Genomic DNA, 17,019 nt, shown 5'->3' on the forward strand with positions numbered 1-17,019 from the left:
GGGAGGAAGGGTCTGCCCTGGAGAGAAGTGTGGGATTTCTGTATTACGAGTTCTATGCATGGATATATGAATTTTCCTGGAACAGTAAGGGAGGGGGCTATTTCCTAGAGATGATTAAAGAAGCATGACTCGATTTTCAATTTCGAACGACTCGGGGGGCATTCCAATCGACTGCAGACAGGAAATGAATACCATACAGGCACTGAGCTAGGCAGATGCTTTTGAATCTGACACTTACGTGAAATGAAAATATCTTCATTTCTGTCTCCCTTCCACCCCATGATCTTCAGTCAGTTCTGAGCTATTTTTAGGATAAATGGTTTTATTTTTCAAACTTGTTATAGTCTTAGCATGTGCCTGAAGCCACCCAGATGCCACTGACAATAAAGTGTATGGGAGCAGGAAAAAAGCATCTAAAGATGAGTCCCAGCAGCTCAGCACAGCAAAGGTAAGAGAGGAAAGATAAGAAGCTCAGTTTTCTGTCTCCTCACCTGCTCTGGTGAGGAACAGAGATGGGACCCTTGTGGATAAGCCAGATGCAGGGAGGGAGAACAGCTCTATACAAAGAGAGATCCCAAAACAGAAACAACAGACACTGAAGGCTGTGGCTCAGAACCCACTTCCAGGTACTTAACTGTAAGAGATACATATATAAAATAAATAAATATATAAAATAAATAAAGATATAGATTTTCTTCTCATGCAGCTCTCACAGGCAAACTGCAATAATTGTCATGTCTTTTTTATTATGGGGTTTATAACCCAATATTACAAGGTAATTCTGGCTCCTTTTATCAATGGCAGTAGTGCATTTCAGGGAATTGGCATATGCAGCTCTTTTCCCCCACTTAGTCCATATGTGTGCAAACACATGATTTCAGCTGCATACTCCTCTTTTGTATTTTATTGTAGGAATAGGATAAAGGAAGGAAAAAAAAAACCCCAGAGAGGTGGTATTAATCTGGCCCTTACTCTGATGTTATGCAAATAATGAGTTCATTTTATCTTGATGTTAAGACAGCCAAAGCTGTATTCCTAAGTACATGAAAAAATGATCCTCTTAGGAGACAGAAGAAGAAAGAGGGATGGGTAGGTGAGAAAGGCAGTTTTGATTTACATTATTCAAAATGCCATGAATGCCAGATCAAAGAAGAGCAGGAATCAAATTCACATCCACTGAAGGATTTCAGCAGCTTTTTCAGAGCTATTGATCTCCCAAGGGCAAACCCTTTTAAACACCAGGTGATGCCTCTAACCAGCCAGAACTCCCACCTTATGCTGGCTGAGCCTCATGTAGCTTGCTTTCAGCATCTGAGGAAAGCAAAAACAGTCAAGACAAGGCTGTCTGGGTTTGATGAAGGACACACAGAGCTGAGCACAGAAATGGAAGGTGTGCATTTTCTGCACCAGATGCTGCCTCTCAAATGGCCATCATGGTAGATGTTAACTAAAATTCAGATTCCCCACTGAAAGCTATGTGTTTGGTGACCATGGAGTGCTTGATCTGAGGACAGAGTGCTGTCACCCTGATGAGAGCTTTGGGCAGGGCTTGTTTGCTCAGTGCTGGCTTACTAAAAATACAAAACCACCTCATATTTTGTGCAGGATGAAGGTGCAATAGGACATCTAAGGAGCTACTGCAGCTCAGCTGGCAAGCAGTGACTTGCTCATGAGTTTGGACTCACCAGTCCAATCTGAGCACCTAGAAGGCACAGGATCCAACCCTAAATCAAGTGCTGAACTGCCAAATGCACCAGGGATTGGCATCCTGCCTCCACCCCTTCCCTTCCTTGGGACAGGTGTCTTTGGAGTCTGGCAGACAAGCTTCCAGGTGTTCTGCCTTGTCAGTGGACCTCAGGATCATGCCTTAAGCAGGAGCTACTGGAATTGGGTGCAGTAAAGCAATTTAACCTGCTGCAGCCCCAGAAGGTTTCCTAAGAGCTGCCTTTGGGCTGCTGGTGTGGATTCCCTTGCAGCAGGCTCATTGCTGCTGCCATCACCACACCCTGGGAACACTCCCTTCATGCTGCCCTCCACATCTGCTGTGCTGCACACATGGCTGCAACAGCACATCATGCATTATTTGTCTCTTTCCAAGCTCTGCTCACATTTTGCAGCTGATCTGCTCCCACCAGCACTCAGCACATCTTGGTACCTTGCACACTGTCAGGAAATGGATGACCCTTTTCCTCCTGCTTGTTTGGATTGAGAGCCAGTGCTGCTATCATTTCAATACACATCAATATCTCCAGGACTCTGCCAGGCTAAACAGCCCCTTTGAAACCTCTGGCACTATTCTTTTGACACTGAAGTCACAGGCAGTGTGGCTGCCCTGGGTCCTGTTGGAAATAAACATTCACAAATGTTAGACACACACATATCAAATCCCCTATTCTTTCCCAATAAAAGCCTGGAGTCTAAAGCACAAGGTGAGGAATAGATACTCCACTGGCCAGCTGCAGTGAGCCTTTCACAAATAACACAATGATCAGCCCCCATAATGGAAAATGATACTCCAGAAGCTCTGTCCTGACAAACATCTGTTTTCCTATTGCAGAAAGGAATAACAAGATAGGAGTGGTTAAATGCTGGATGCCTAAACAAACTGAATTAAGAGGAGATGGCTGGAGTAATGATGGATGAATTGTGAGCCACCTGCAAATGTTAAAATTGCTGCACTCTTTTGCAGAACATTAAGTCTATACTGCAAACCTCCAATAGACAGGGACTGTGCTCTATAAAAATCATGATGAATGCAGGCTTGTTTTTATATTATGGAGGTCCTAATCCTCCTCCTCCTCTGCCTTTGCTCTATTGTTACAACATCAAAGACCAACTGCTGGCCAAGATACAGTCAATATGAAAAGGGCAACCAGCAAATTTACTGCTTGACTTCATTCCCTTTAAATGGAATAGGCACCATGGCCCTTTTTCAAAGTCCAATCACAGACATATATCTTTTTTATTGGACATCATGTACAATAAAGTGAAGCTGTAACTTGGAAAAAAAATAGAACACCTTAAAAAAATCCCATGAGGTGAACATTCCTTTATAAAAATATCACTGTGGTTACATGTTTTGAAAAACTCTGGGCACTTCACAGGGCAAAAGGCATGGACTGGCTAGGTTACAGTTTAGCTAAGATGCATATCCATGCCTAGTATTGAGCTGGTTTAAAAAAAAAATACCCCAACCAACTAACAAAAAGAGATATATGTAAGACAGAATGCCAGTGCCATTCAAATGAACTGAAATGGCAGCATTCATGTCATGAGAATCATTAACTGCTTTGTTATAGCCTGCTCTGTGCAGTGAGCCTTTACAGGCTCCAGTCCAGAGAATTTTAAAATCAGGAGCACAAAATGCTGAGACACAGACTGCATCCTACACTCCAGTCTGATTACTGAGGTAACTTCCAGAGGCACTTTCAGATGAGAGCTGTATCAGCAGACATTAAAGACAGCAGCAGTTTTATTGCTCTCATGTTGCTAAATAGAAGATAAATAACTTCTGGCTATGAAATTAAATGGCACATAAACAATTTACATGATGGAGGAGGCAAGTACAGCGGGGTGTTGCAGAATCTATGCTAGACAGCTATGGTTTTCATTTTCTATTTTATACTATCAATTCTCTGTTTCTTTGGGTAGCTTATGTAAACAGACATTAGTAGATATCTGGTTACTAATGTCATATTGAGACCAATTCCATACTGGTTTTAAAATCCTGCACTGACACATATGGCAGGTAAAACCAGACAAATTTATGTTTCACCTTTATAACTTGGGCAGCTGCTTCCAGTGGAGTAATGATGGTTTTGCTGAGTTACTTCTAAGGCAGTAAAGATACCAAAGCTGTGTAACTAATTTTTGAAGCACTAGCTTAAAAAAATAGTTGTCTTATCACAAGGTTGCCTGCTGTCAGTCACCTCCTTCCATCACAGCTCCTCCAGTGCAAGGACTTCACCTCCTGCTCAGCCCTCCAGGGCATTCCTCTATTAAATGAAGTGTTTCAGCAGAGTGTCCAACCTCAGTGGGAATGCCAAGGCAAGGTGCCTGAAAGGAGCATTTGGGAAATTAAACCTGTCCCATGGATGACATGGATCCAGTGACTGCCCCTTAGAAGAGGAGGAATCCACTTTTCCTAGAGTGACCCTAGTGGCAGAAACAGATGGGGCACTCTTTGGCTTTTATAGATGCTTCCACAGAACTCACTGGTTTTGTCACCAGAACTGACTTCAACAGCAAGAGGAAATGTTATATCTTCCCAAGGAAGAAAGGCTACTGTGGAACAAACAGTGCTGAGCTCCTCAGTGCAGTGAAAGGTAACAGATGGAAATTAATTCATGCAACATGAAGAAAGTCACAAGCCAGCTCATCCTTGTGGATGGAGGTCCCCATGACATGTGCCATGTGCTTTTCAGCTCTGTGCAAAACCTGGGCTGTGAAAATTCTGTATTCAGGAGGATCCTGGCTCTGCAGCTGACACAAATCACTGACACAAGTCAGTGGAACAAGGTCAGTTTAAACACACTGAGAAAGCAGATCTAGCACATAAAAGCCAAGGGATGTGTGAACTCCTCCTGCCTTTCAATGTGCACTGACTCCACCAAGAGTGTGAGAGGAAGATTTCATCTCTGGTTTTCCCTTCTCATCTTCAGGAGCATCTCCCTTACATTAAGGGCACAGAGATGAACAACTCCAGGCCTGCTTTTGTCCAACTAGACTGCCAGAAGAGAGAAATAAAAAATATATGACCCATGGCTGTGAGTTCTCCAAGCACTTGCAAAACAAGGACAAAAGGATGAAGGAACTGCTTCCCAGTACCGCCCACACCAGCCCCTCTAACCAAGCATTCTGGTGCCACAGAAGTGACCACTGTGGCCAGCCATCCCTCATTACAATAATAAGTTACATTTCACTTTGTTTTCTTTCTTTTTCTGGTATTTCAAATCGAAAGTACATGGAAATACCAACACTGGAAACATTCTGCTCTTGCTGATGTACCAGTGAGCTCACTACGCTGTTTCTTGGAAATGTTTGGATTTATGAATTTAGCCTGGTATTTACTGTCTTTAAAACTTGTAAAATAGGCACAATGGTCTTAAAGTGCAGCAGTAACCACTGCATCACTGAGTGCTTCCTTCTGCCTTTTACCAAAGCACTTTGTATTTCTGGCTTTAAAGTTGCACTTCATTATTCATTTCTGACAGTGCCTCCATTCAGGCTGGACACCCATTGCACTGCAAGCTGCTCACAAGCTACACCACAACACTGGACCTCAACCTCCACAAGCTTGGGCTGAGATTTGAAAAGTAAAATAAGGAAAAAAAAAAAGACAAAAAATGACAGCACTGAAAAAATAATACTTAGAAAAAGTCTGATAACTGAACATTATTCAGTCAGTTCAAAGGGCTTTGATACAGTGTAGTCTTAAAGCAGACAGCAAGGTAAGAGTGGTAACAAAAGGACGAAATAAGCACTAACCAACACTGTGAAGAGGCACAACTGGAACTGCCACACCTGCTAGCAAGGAAGACTGGCAAAACACACAGAAAAGCAAAAAGCAACCAACCCTGATAGTTAAACCTGCCAAAGCTGCTAAATCAGGATGTAAGCACAAAACAAAACTACACTGCTTCAATGTTTTTAGGTTTATGCTTGTGTAAGAAAACATCTCAATTGTCTGTCTATATATTTGAAATACTAGTGTATTTTAAGATTTTAAAGTGATGCAGAAGAATGTCAGCATAAGAGAAGTATGGTAAAATAATTTCCTAGCATTATTGCACTCTGTGTACTTTTACATAATAAAGGAAAACAAAGGAGAAATTCCTAAGCATGAATGTTCACAAACCAGTGAATCTTAGAAAACAAGAGATCTGCAAACTGATTTTTTTCTTCCCACTGGAATACAAATCAATGACTGGGTTTTCAGAAGTCATCTCTATCACATATGATTTCAGAAAGCTTTTTGAACATACACATGATGTTGGCAGGCCAAGCCTGTGTTGTCTGCATCATTATCAGCACTACTGCCCTCTGCATTTCACTTTCTGTCGTTTCCAGATGCTGTGACATAACACAGCCAAAGTCTCTACACCTTATTGACAGTTCTTTCATTGTCCTCTTTGATGGTGTTTCCACTATTGTGGAACAATTCAGCATTGATCACTGATATGGAGATGTAGATATGAGCAGAGACAGAAGAACAATGCTGAGTTCAAACCACAGCTCCCAGTTTACATCCAGCATAACCTGTACTGGTTAAACAGGTGTCTCCTCAGCAAAGGAATTCTGCAGCAGAGCAAGGTGTCTCACAGCTCAGGATGCTGAACCTGTAATTCTGGGGCTTTGTCACCTACCTGCCACTGTGCAGCCACTGTGTTCTGTGTTTGATTCCAGGACCATGGGAATGAACACGAGCACACTGGATGGCCCACAATGAATTCAGAACAACACACACTTTGCTTTCTTCTCATAAATAGCCCAATACTATAAAGAGCTACAAAGCAATCCTAAATCTTGTTCAAAACAGAAATAAGTAACTCAAAGAGACTCTTCTGTATGAGCACTAGGAAAAAAAAACTGCTCTAATAGTTACAGAGACAAAATAGAGAGGCACCTTGTGATTTAATGCCAGGTATTTATCAGTGATGATCCAAGATAAGCACTGCTGAAACTGTTAAGTGTTGAGCTGAAAAGATGTTTAGCAAAATATGCCTCATCCAAACAACTTGGTAAAATTTAACTCAGGAAGTTACATTCATACCTGTCTAATATTGCTCCTTGCAGCCATGACTAAGTAAACTATTCTTTGATACCTGTTCTGAATTATTGTAGTAATCTAAGATACTAAAAACCTTGCCACATCCTACCCTGAAGGTGTAGTAGCACTTTTCCACCAAAGTTTAGTTTGCTAGGGAATAATCAAATTGATAGGTATGAAGAGAAGTTTAATTAATGCTTTCTGGAGATCTTTGGGAGCTAGGGTTGAAAGGTGAAAGGATCTCTCCTGGGAGCAATGGATGCCAGAAAATGACCCTCTGCTTAGTGCAGCAGTCTCAGTCCTTCACCCTTGTTTCCCATTTTATCCTTTGCTTCCATGCATCACACGTAAAGCCAATCACCCTTCCTTCCCCTGGATCCTGGAACAAGCCACAGCCCAACAGCAAAACCACTAAAGAGCACACATAATTCCCTCCCTTGGGAGATGAGAGAATGAACTGCACATGGTCTAAGCCATGGCCAAATCCCAGTGCATAGCTGGAGGAACACATGCCAAGGGGTGAGACTTAGCTAAGAACCTACACAGAAAAGCTGAGAACAGGCAGGTTTCACTGTCACTGCCAAAAAGCACAAAACAGCAGCAAGGAACCCTCTCACCAAAAGAGACTTGGGGCTGCAGAGAATCAGCCTGCCCAATTCACAAGCCACCTGCTCTGAAAGCCACCCATGTAATGGGTAAACTTCTCTCAAGGCAGAGGATCTAGTGTTCATAGTAAATACAAGATGTACATCCACCTACTAGCACCTTACACAGGCTAAAGGCAGCCTGGAAAAAAAGGAGGCAGGAGATGGAATCCACAGGTTTTCAAAGATGACTTAGACCACTGGTTCCTATTAGAGCAAATCAAATGTAAAGCTCCAGAGTCAAATTAGCTTCAAAAAATCCTTCAAAAACACTCCCAAAGTAAACATCTTGAGTCCTACTTAACTGAGGAAGCCAGAAAGCTGAAAGATGCCACTGTATCCGACTGGAGATTGTTTTGCAAATTGCCTGGATGCAGCACAAGGGCCAGCAAGAACACACGAGCCTTGAAAAGACTGAAATGCACCGCAGCAAGGGTAGCAGACAGCACACCACTGCTAAATTACTCATGGCACTGAGCTGGGGCATTTGGGGAGAAAATTATGAGCTCAGCCCTGTAAAGGGCTCCTCATGCAGCTTGGAGAGTGACTCTTTTGCAACCCCTCATAAGCAGCAGAATGTGTTTTCTCTGGTAGGGCTCAGAGAGCGTTTCCGACACACTGTAATTGCTTGCATGCTTATTGAGGAGGGGGGCAAGGGCAGGAGCAGGGCCATTAAAAGAAAAAAAAAAATTTAAAAATATCTGTTTACATCATTGTGGTGCTTTTCAAATTATGTTTTCTTATAGGGCTCCAGTTTTAAGCACGACTACTGAGTTTCAGGCTAATGTAATTCTGCTGCAAGTGGAGAATCTGACTTCATGTGCTATGGCATATATTGTTGGTGGCTCTGTTACTGCATTTTACAAGGTCATTTTTCTTGGTGTGGGAACACTGTTTTTCTTGGTGTGCAAGGCCCGCTATGGAAAAATTAGAAGTGATGAGGATAAACTTCACGATGAAATATTTTCTCTCAGAATGAAAGCATCGTAAAGTATTAAAAGTGTCTTCCAAAATTTATGTTCAAGCCTTTCCTTGGTTTTAGAACTATGTAAAAAGATAAAAACATACCCAAGCTGCTTTTTTCCATCTCTTAATATAGCTTTGTTTGCTCTTCTTCAGAAAAGAAAGTTTGTACTTCTTTATTTCATAAATACGCTTCAAAACAGCTTCTGGATGGTAATTAAATTAGATCTAGTAGAATTCTCAACAGAAAAAAACAACAAAAACCTTGCCTAATTAATAAGGACCCAGTTCTACCTGCCTCATTTGTGCAAACAGACTGTCTAACACCATATCCTCCATTTGATAATTGCCAGGGACTTTTGAGACAAATTTGCTGTGTCGAAAGACATCTACAAACAGTTGTTGCAAAGATTTTCTCTTTCCTGGATTTTCCACACTGCTGCAAGTGAAATTTCATCAAATGTAACACTTCTCACAATTGCTCCTCTCCACAGATGTACCAAGACAGAAAAATCCTGAGAGATGTCTAAGTGCTTGTATCAACAAGTCTTGAGTTTTGCAGTTTTGTTTGCCACACTGACTGTCACCCTGTGAGTGCAGTAGGATTTTGCATTTCACTTCTGCACGTGACATGCTACAGCCCAAAACCTGCCAAAATCAGAAGATCCCAGTGCAAACTTCCCATTGACATCTATATTGTGATGCTCTGAATGGAAGCATCTGCCTGATTAAAAGCAACTTTCTAAAGCACTAAGATCCAGCTAGCAATAGAATCCCTGGAAGTTATAAAACCAGGAAATTGATAGACTTCCATCTGTTTAACCAATTGCCTTAATCAATATCCTTCCCCTCCCATAATGTTTTGTACAGACACAGTCTCTCAAATACATAACTGCAGAATCAATTGAGTTGGGAAGTATATAAAAAAATTTCAATTCTACAAATGGCAAAACATTATGAAAATATGAACTGTTAAAGCCATCACAGTGCTTAAAGGCACAGAGTTTATTAAGGTAATCTGCAAAACATCACTGGACAGAAAAAAATTCTTGAAGTCAACCATCTACAGGTTTTCAGGAGACAACCATCTACAGTGATAATAATCCTGGATAATTATCTGAAGGTGCTTTTCCTCGTTTCACCCTAACCTTACAATACTGCTCTAAAAGGAGCTCCTCAGGGAAATGGCATCACCCAGAGTTCCCACTTGCCCAGATGTTTCTCTCATTATGCTACAAGCCTGTCAAGACAAGGCAAATTCAGGGTTATTCTAATGATAGCAAACACCTCATAAAAAACCTCTCCAAATTTACTTTTCCAAGGAACATCATTTTAAAAGGCATTCCCAGTGCCCATGAGGAAAGAAAGCATCATTTATAAAACATTATTACCTGAAATCTTGCAGATATTAAAAAAACCCAAAAAAACAACAACCATCCTGGAACGTCAAGCCTGTGATAAAACTGCAGAGAGAGCAGTGCAGGGCTCAGCACTCCCAAGCAGGACTCCCAGCAAGTTCAGCAGGAGGGTTTCTGAGTTAGGGGAACGACTCTAGGCTGTGACTGGGATGTTGAGCCTGCAGCTCTGGCTTCCCTCCTGTGGCTAGTGGGTTCATTTTATGGACCACCAGCTGCATGGTCCCCATGCATACAGTGACCAGCCTGCACTCTCCTTGCTTTTCCTTGGCTTTTATACCCTGCTGATGCTGTGATTCTTACCCAGATGATGGACAGTTTGCATAAATTTATGGTGATAATAATAATTAGGCATTTTTCTGTCTCTTCATTGCATGACTTGGTAGTTGATTTTACTTTACCACTTGGATACAGGGGAAGTGAGCTGGCCAGGGCACAAGCAACTGATCAGTGATTTACAAGCTTTGTCAGGGGATGTTGGTGGTGCTGCAGCTTTGGTCACTGATCATTGTAAATGAATGGCAACATGTGATACTGAGTGAAAAGCACGATCTGCAAAAGTACCAAAACTGAACAAAAACACCAAAACCGAACCAGAATACCAAAACTGAACTTCACCTCTATCGGACATAATACACAGCTTGGTTTCATGGGAGAAGTCTTTCAAAAGTCTGGAAAGGGCTAGCTGAGTCACAAGCGCTGTCCTTCACACCACAAGCACTTATCACCCTATTTCAGGACCGAACGCCAGCCCGCCTAGTGATGCTTCCCAAGGAGAGCCACACTGAGCTCCAGTATTTCCCGGCACCGCACACACCTGTGCGTTCCCCTCTCGCCCCCGGGAATGCTGTGCCCCCACGAAGCCTGGGGACAGCCACGGCTGTCACTGTCCCATCCCTCGCTTCGAGCCGGGACACCCGGGGGAGCCCTGGGGCGGGGAAACCCTCGGGGCTGGGGCAGGCACGGCGGCAGGAGGCGCTCGGGCAGGTGCAGCGCTCCGGTGACCCCGGCAGCCCCGGGGCGGGCAGGGCGGCACTCACCTGCCGCTGGCTGTGGTTGCCCGCGGGGGCGGGGGGCTCGCCGCCGCCGCGCAGCACGGTGATGTGCAGGGTGAGCAGCAGCAGCCCCAGCAGCAGCAGCAGCTCGGCCGCCAGCCGCACCATCCTCTTGAGCCGGGCGGCTTTAGGGCCCCGCGGCGGCGGCCGCGGAGGAGGCGGAGGAGGAGGAGGAGCCGCCGCCGCCGCCGCCGCACCCGGGGCCGCCGGCGGAGCGGCCCCGGCCCCGGGAGGCGCAGGACGGGCGGCGGGGAGCGCGGCGCTCTCGGCGTCGGCGGGGCGGGAGGGGCAGCGCCGGCAGCAGCAGCAGCAGCAGCAGCAGCAGCGGGGGCCGCCGCACCACGGCGGAGCCACGTCGGGGCGGGATGCCGCGGCGGCGGCCAGAGTCCCGGCGCTGCCCCGAGGCGGGCCGCAGGTACCCGCGGCCGGCGGCGTCTCTGCGGGCAGCCCTGCAAGCCAGAGGCAGCGCGGGCCGTCGGAAGGAGGGAGCGGGCGGCCGGAGCCCCGCGGCTTGGTGGCGGAGAGACGGCGCTGCGAGCACGGGGGAAACCGGGAGCGGGTGTGCGGAGCGGAGGGAGGAGGGAGGCAGAGCCAGGCGGGGGGGACGAGTCTCACATGGCGGGGAAGCCGGGACGCACCGAGGGGAGGAGAGAGCTCGGGGCTATCGCCTCCCTCCGCGCGCGGGGATGGGGGTGGCCCCTGGACCAGCTCCCCCCGCCGTGTCCTCGCCCGCCCCGCCGCTCCCCCCTCCCCTCCCGACGCCCGTCGAGGCGGCACCCTGCCCTGCCCTGCCCCGCCCCAGCCCCGCCGGCTCCCAGCCCTCGACGGGGGAAAAAACAGGGGCAGGTTGCGCCTTCCCTCTCCCGACCCCCTTCCTTCTCCTCCTCTCTACCCCCCGGCTCGGCCGTGGGGAATGGGAAACGAGGGGCTGCGAGAAGCTCAGCTGCCCGCTGCCCTCCCGGGGAGCTGGATACCTGGCTCCATCTCTCCTCTCTTCCCTGCAGTGCCCTAGGGCTGGCAGGGGCAGCGCCGCACTCTCTCCTGCCACCGTGTGTGCGCGTTTGCGAGCGATGCCGCTCCTGCTGCCCGCTCCTCCTGCTGCCGCTGCTGCTGCTGCTGCCGCCGCTGCTGCCAGACCCACTTTCTCGCCCCCTCGCTCTGTATCGGGAGAGGTACGTGTCGGATGCTTTTATACTGCCCTGCCTCCTTCCCCTGCTGTCCTCCCTCCCTGCTCCCCCCCTTTTCCTTCGCCTTCTCTGCAGCTCCAGCTCCAGCCCAGCGTGTCCCCCTTTGCCCTGCTCCTCTCCTCTCCCCGTGCCGACCTGCTCCTCTCCATGCCCTGCTTTGGCAGGACACCCCGCTGCTGCAGCCGCACCCATCCCACACACGGCTGCACCTTGCGTCCCCACTGCCACCCCTGCTCCGATCTGCCCTGGAGTGACACATCCCTTTCTGTTGGTCTGTGCATCCCTGGTGGGACTCCAGTGGGCTTTGACACTCCTTGCTCTTCCTCTTGGTTGCTGATTGTGTCGGTACTGTGGAAAAAACTTTCTCAGATGGGAGCCCCTCAAATTTAAAAGTAGTGCGAGAATGAGGGTTGGATTATCACTTGCTATAAGTCAGTATCTCACCATCCGGTCTGAAGGAGCTGGACCTCTTTTTGAGTGCTCAAGGCACAGCTCAGTGTAACAGGAACAAACACAGCTCAAATGAACTTAAAGCATAAATAAAGCCACCTAACAAAAAGCGGGAGTTTTGGAATCCTTGTTGTTCATGCACGATTGAGGACGTTATATGTAAAAGTGAGGATACGAACAATCTGTAAGTATGTGACAGCTGGGAGGCTGAATTGGTTTAAAATGTCTAAATTGGGGAAAAGTATCCCCCAATCTGAAACATTTTCATTTGGAGACCAGTGTCCTCCACGTGGTTTCCTGCAAGGTAGAGCTGAGATGTTCTTTCAGCATGCAGTGCCAGCCCGTCATGGGAGCCTTAGCCTGCACTGTGCCCAACCTGGAAAACTGGCACTTTTGGGGCAGGAGGAGAATCAGAGTTCGTGGGAGGTTTCTTGCAGGTCTTGGAGCATCTGAAGGCTGTGGTCTCGAGTGAGTCAGAGTGACGTCTCGTACCCTTCCAGTGTTAACCACTGTCAGGGATTGCGCAGGCAGCAGGCAAGAGTATGGTTAAAATAATTGCACTGGGGTATCATTAAAGATGTGACCAAAAGCCACAAGTCCCAAACCCTCAGATTTAAGGATTTTTAAATCCACAAACATGTTCCATGTTAGCACTGCAGTAGGAATGATCAGCTCAGATGATTTTGCAGGGCAGGGACTCCCATGGGTCTGCCCTGAGTGCGTCAGAGGTGCAGCTCCCATCTCGTGAAATCACTTGTCAAAAAATACCTGGCATGGCACTGATGCTCTGGGATCATACAGTGCTATTGGATACTACAGAAAGCCATAAAAGCCTGTGGGACTGTCACGTGGCTTTTAAAAAATGTGGTCTTTTTTTTAACCCAAACATTCCTTGGGCTAATCAAAATATTGAGGAGATAAAAACACTGGTTGCACTTTGGCTGTCATCGCTCGGCCTTGGCTCTCCTCCTGCCACCATTGCTGTGAGCCTGGTGGCAGCCAGCAGAAGCAGGGCAGATGCAGGAGGCACAAGTGTCCTCTGTCCAAAATCTGCCCATACCTAGTGGCTGTCAGTGAAGAAAAGTGGAAACTTGGCGCTGGAGTTCTGTAAAGCTCCATAGTACAAATGGACAGCCAGAGCAAGGCTGAGGGCTCGTAATGCGAAACAGTCTGAGTGACAGTCTGGGTTAAAACACACACATGGATCTGCTGCTGAGCTCTGGGTAATGCAAGTCCTGCCTTGCCTTATGAAACTGAACCAAAAGACATCTTTAATCCAGATGAGAAGGGACCGTACTGGTGTGTGTCTCCTCGTGGCTCATCCATGCCTTGAGCTGTTGTGCAGAGCCAGGGAGGGACAGAGCAGTGCTGCTCCCAGCTGTGGGCTGATGGCAGCAAGGAACCAGACCTCTTCCCACTGGAAAAGGTTGATGTAACAGCAGCACCTGGGAATGGCACTGCTGCCTGTGTGGCTGTCTGGGCAGCCAGGCACACACATGCTCTGGAGATGCCCCTCTAAATTCACAAACACTGTTCAGTCAGCAGATGACTTCATCCATGAGTCCAGATGGCTGAATCAAGACCTGTAGGGAACATGGATTTAAAAGCAAAGGGGAAAGTTCTCTTCTCCCAGCTGGCTGGACACTTGCTCAGACAGCGTGGAAGATGAAGTCAGGGCTCACCAGGAGGAGGAGATCCATAGCTAGCCCGAGGTGATGCTGCTCCTGGGATGTGGGCATGGGCACTCAGCAGGGAGGTGGATCAGCGAGTGGGGCTGGGCTCAGAGAGCTGTGTTCCTGTGATAGCTCCTTCCCTGTGACACTGTCACATGAAGGGCACAGGGTCTCTCTTACACCAGCCTGACAACAAAAATGCCCCTATTCCACCTTCAGTGCTCCAGGCCAGCAAACTCTACCCAGGGCTGGATTGGTGCTGTCCTTGCTGACATGTCCTGATGGTGATGCTCCTGTCTCCTGCTGTGGCCATCACAGTTTATCCCCCCTCATCCTGTCCACCACACTGGCCAGGGCCAGCCCCTCTCCATCACTCTGCAGGCACCTGCACCTGGTGTTGAGTCCTGAAAAGCAAAGCATTGCATGACTGAGACACAGCACACTGCACCACACCAGGGCGGTCCTTGTGGCTGAAATGAACATTTCAGTTCCTTTCATTGATTGTACCTGGTCAAGTGTGAAAATCCTCACTTTGGATGAGTGCCATCAGGTGACAACCTTCAAGGCCAACGTGAAAATTGCTGGATAAGAAGGGGAGGCAAAGAGAAATCAGTATGATACAAACTAGCATAACTCTTTATATGCTTTATCTCAGAGGTGAGAAGGACTGCTGGGTTTTATGTCACAGTATCCAGACTCACTGGGCTCCTATACAGAAGCATCCCATCAGTTAAAAATTATTGCTGTTTACATGATTGTCTACTTTACCCCTTTACTGAGCATCCAGGTATTGCTCCAGGACTGTGAAGACATCCTGTGTGTAAGGTCTGACAGCTTTTCAGAGGAGCATTGCTGGTCCTCAGCCTGCACCCACTCCCAGGATGCTGTCGTTTCATCTTTAAGCCTGGGGGTTGCTTTAAATTTATCAGGGATGAAAACCTGGCTCCACTGAAGTCGTTGGCAAAGCTCCCATTGACTTCAGAGGAGCCAGGATTTCACCCTGAGACGCTTTGTAGATTACTGGTGAATGGAAAGCATACGTCTGCCTTCTCCAGGGTTATTATTGTTGGTGGTGACCTCTGCTCTGGCAAGCGTTGAGCAAGGCTGGCTTGAGACAGATGGTTAAAGCTTTCCCTACCTCTTCCCCTGCTTCCTCACAGGGGCTTTGCTTTACTGCTCATCATCTTGGATGCTGCTTATCAAGGAATACCTTCCCTGGAATTTAATGCCTGTTTGCCCACATTCCCCTTCCCCCAAGCCGGCAGATCAGCAGATAGGAGACAGAATGGCTGATTAGCTTCCAGCTCCAACCTCTTAGCTGTAAGCTGCAAATGCACACACAAGGGTCTTCTCTTCAAAAAACAGCTAAACCAAACCAAAACACAAACAAAAAAAAAAAAAAAAAAAAAAAAAAAAAGAAAAAAGGAAAGAAAAAAGAATAACATTCCCCTGCCGACAACCTAAGTCTTTCTGTGACTCATGGTTCCTTTATCTCAATAAATTACTCCTTGAATAGTAACCACCCTCTTTTTAAAAGAGCTGATTAGCTTAGAGTTCTCCATTTTCCTGCTTCTCCTAGACTGGTGCTTTTCTTCCTGTCTACATGTTTTGCCACCAGCTGGGGTCAAGATTTCTGAATTCTGCAGTGCCTGTGTGACAGGCTGGAAATTCAGCAGCCACTTTATTAAAACTGGAAGCCAAACCGGAAATGTATAACAAGTCTGGATTATGGAATATGGAAATGGAGAAAACAAACAGTCCAGCCCTGTTTCCCAACTGCTAGCTTGGGTCTTTTTAATACCAAATTCTCTTTATTTTTACACTCTGCCACATTTTCACTTTTCAATATTCTGCACATTTTTGTACTGATGATGTGCAGGTGTGCTGGAGTATTTGCTAAGCTGTGGCAGTATGGGGCTGTGGGAACCAGCATGCCAGGCAAAGCTTTTCACAAGTGCCCAAAAGGCTCCAAGTTCTGCTGACTTTCAGGAGAGTTTGCCACAAGGCAGTTTTTGCCTCTTTGGAGACATGCAGTGAAACCAGCTGTCTCTGAAGAGAGTTTTAGCCCTGCAGAAGTGCCTGGGTTGGTGTAGTGGAGCTGAGTGTTTCAAACAGAGTGAAGGCTCTGACTCTGAGTGAGTTACCCTGGCTCCTGGTGGTTTTCTGGCAGCAGTGCCAGCCATGTGGCAGAGCTGGATGGCCCAGAGCAGGGAGGCAGCCCTCTGTTTTGGCAGCAGTGAGCCATTGGATTGGCTCATCCACTGACTTGACTCAGCCAAATTTATCACTAAATTCAAATTATTACATAAAATAGCAAAGAAGGCTGCAGCTCACCCTGTGTGTACACAGGCAGTACCCAAACAAGTCTGGTTGGAGCTGAGTGCAGAGGATGGAGGTGATCCTGGCATAGCTGATGGCTGAAAAAGCTGTAAATTACCCTAAGGTGTTGCTTGACTGAGGCTTGAATTTCTTGATGGCTTCTGACAGGTCTTGTCCTAGGTCCAGCAGTGTAGCAGCCAGCGTTTTGGAGAATTAAAAAAAAAAGGAAAGAAATAGAGATAAACAGAGCAATTCACACTCTGCACCTATGGTTTTCAACCCTTCTGCAAGGAAAATATCACATTATTGGCTTGCAATTGGCTTTTTTTGGGACTGCTTTTGTGACTCTGGAGATCAGAAACTTAGTAATAGTAATAGTAATAGTAATAGTAATAGTAATAGTAATAGTAATAGTAGTAATACTAATACTACTAAAGCTAATACTAGTACTAATAGAACCAGCAGGCGAATTCAGGCTGAAGGACAATTCTGCAGCAGGAAAAGGGAAAGGAGGATTTCACAGTGAATCCTGTGATGGTGGATG

General features: G+C 46.7%; 1 protein-coding gene and 1 long non-coding RNA gene across 4 annotated transcripts in view; both read right to left on the bottom strand.

Annotated features, from left to right (window-relative positions):
- Window positions 1-12,240, bottom strand: part of ISM1 (isthmin 1) — a 38,399-nt gene extending 26,159 nt beyond the window's left edge. Inside the window, exons 1-2 of one of the 3 annotated variants that reach the window (XM_079298637.1) lie at window positions 11,821-11,958; window positions 10,832-11,295 (exon numbers count right to left, since the gene is read on the bottom strand). In XM_079298637.1, the coding sequence (XP_079154763.1) occupies window positions 10,832-11,295; window positions 11,821-11,830 (474 nt within the window). In that variant the 5' untranslated portion in view covers window positions 11,831-11,958. Of the gene's footprint in view, window positions 1-10,831; window positions 11,720-11,820 lie in introns of those variants that run through there. The other 2 variants (XM_079298638.1, XM_079298639.1) reach the window with 2 other exon arrangements.
- Window positions 12,241-14,352: 2,112 nt separating this feature from the next.
- Window positions 14,353-16,649, bottom strand: LOC306798543. The gene is made up of 3 exons (XR_013773393.1): window positions 16,594-16,649; window positions 14,664-14,737; window positions 14,353-14,560 (listed from the first exon to the last, which is right to left on the bottom strand). It is a non-coding gene; the product is annotated as an uncharacterized lncRNA (long non-coding RNA).
- Window positions 16,650-17,019: the final 370 nt, after the last annotated feature.

The sequence above is a fragment of the Erithacus rubecula genome (genome assembly GCF_903797595.1).
Source record: "Erithacus rubecula genome assembly, chromosome: 2".
NCBI lineage: Eukaryota > Metazoa > Chordata > Aves > Passeriformes > Muscicapidae > Erithacus > Erithacus rubecula.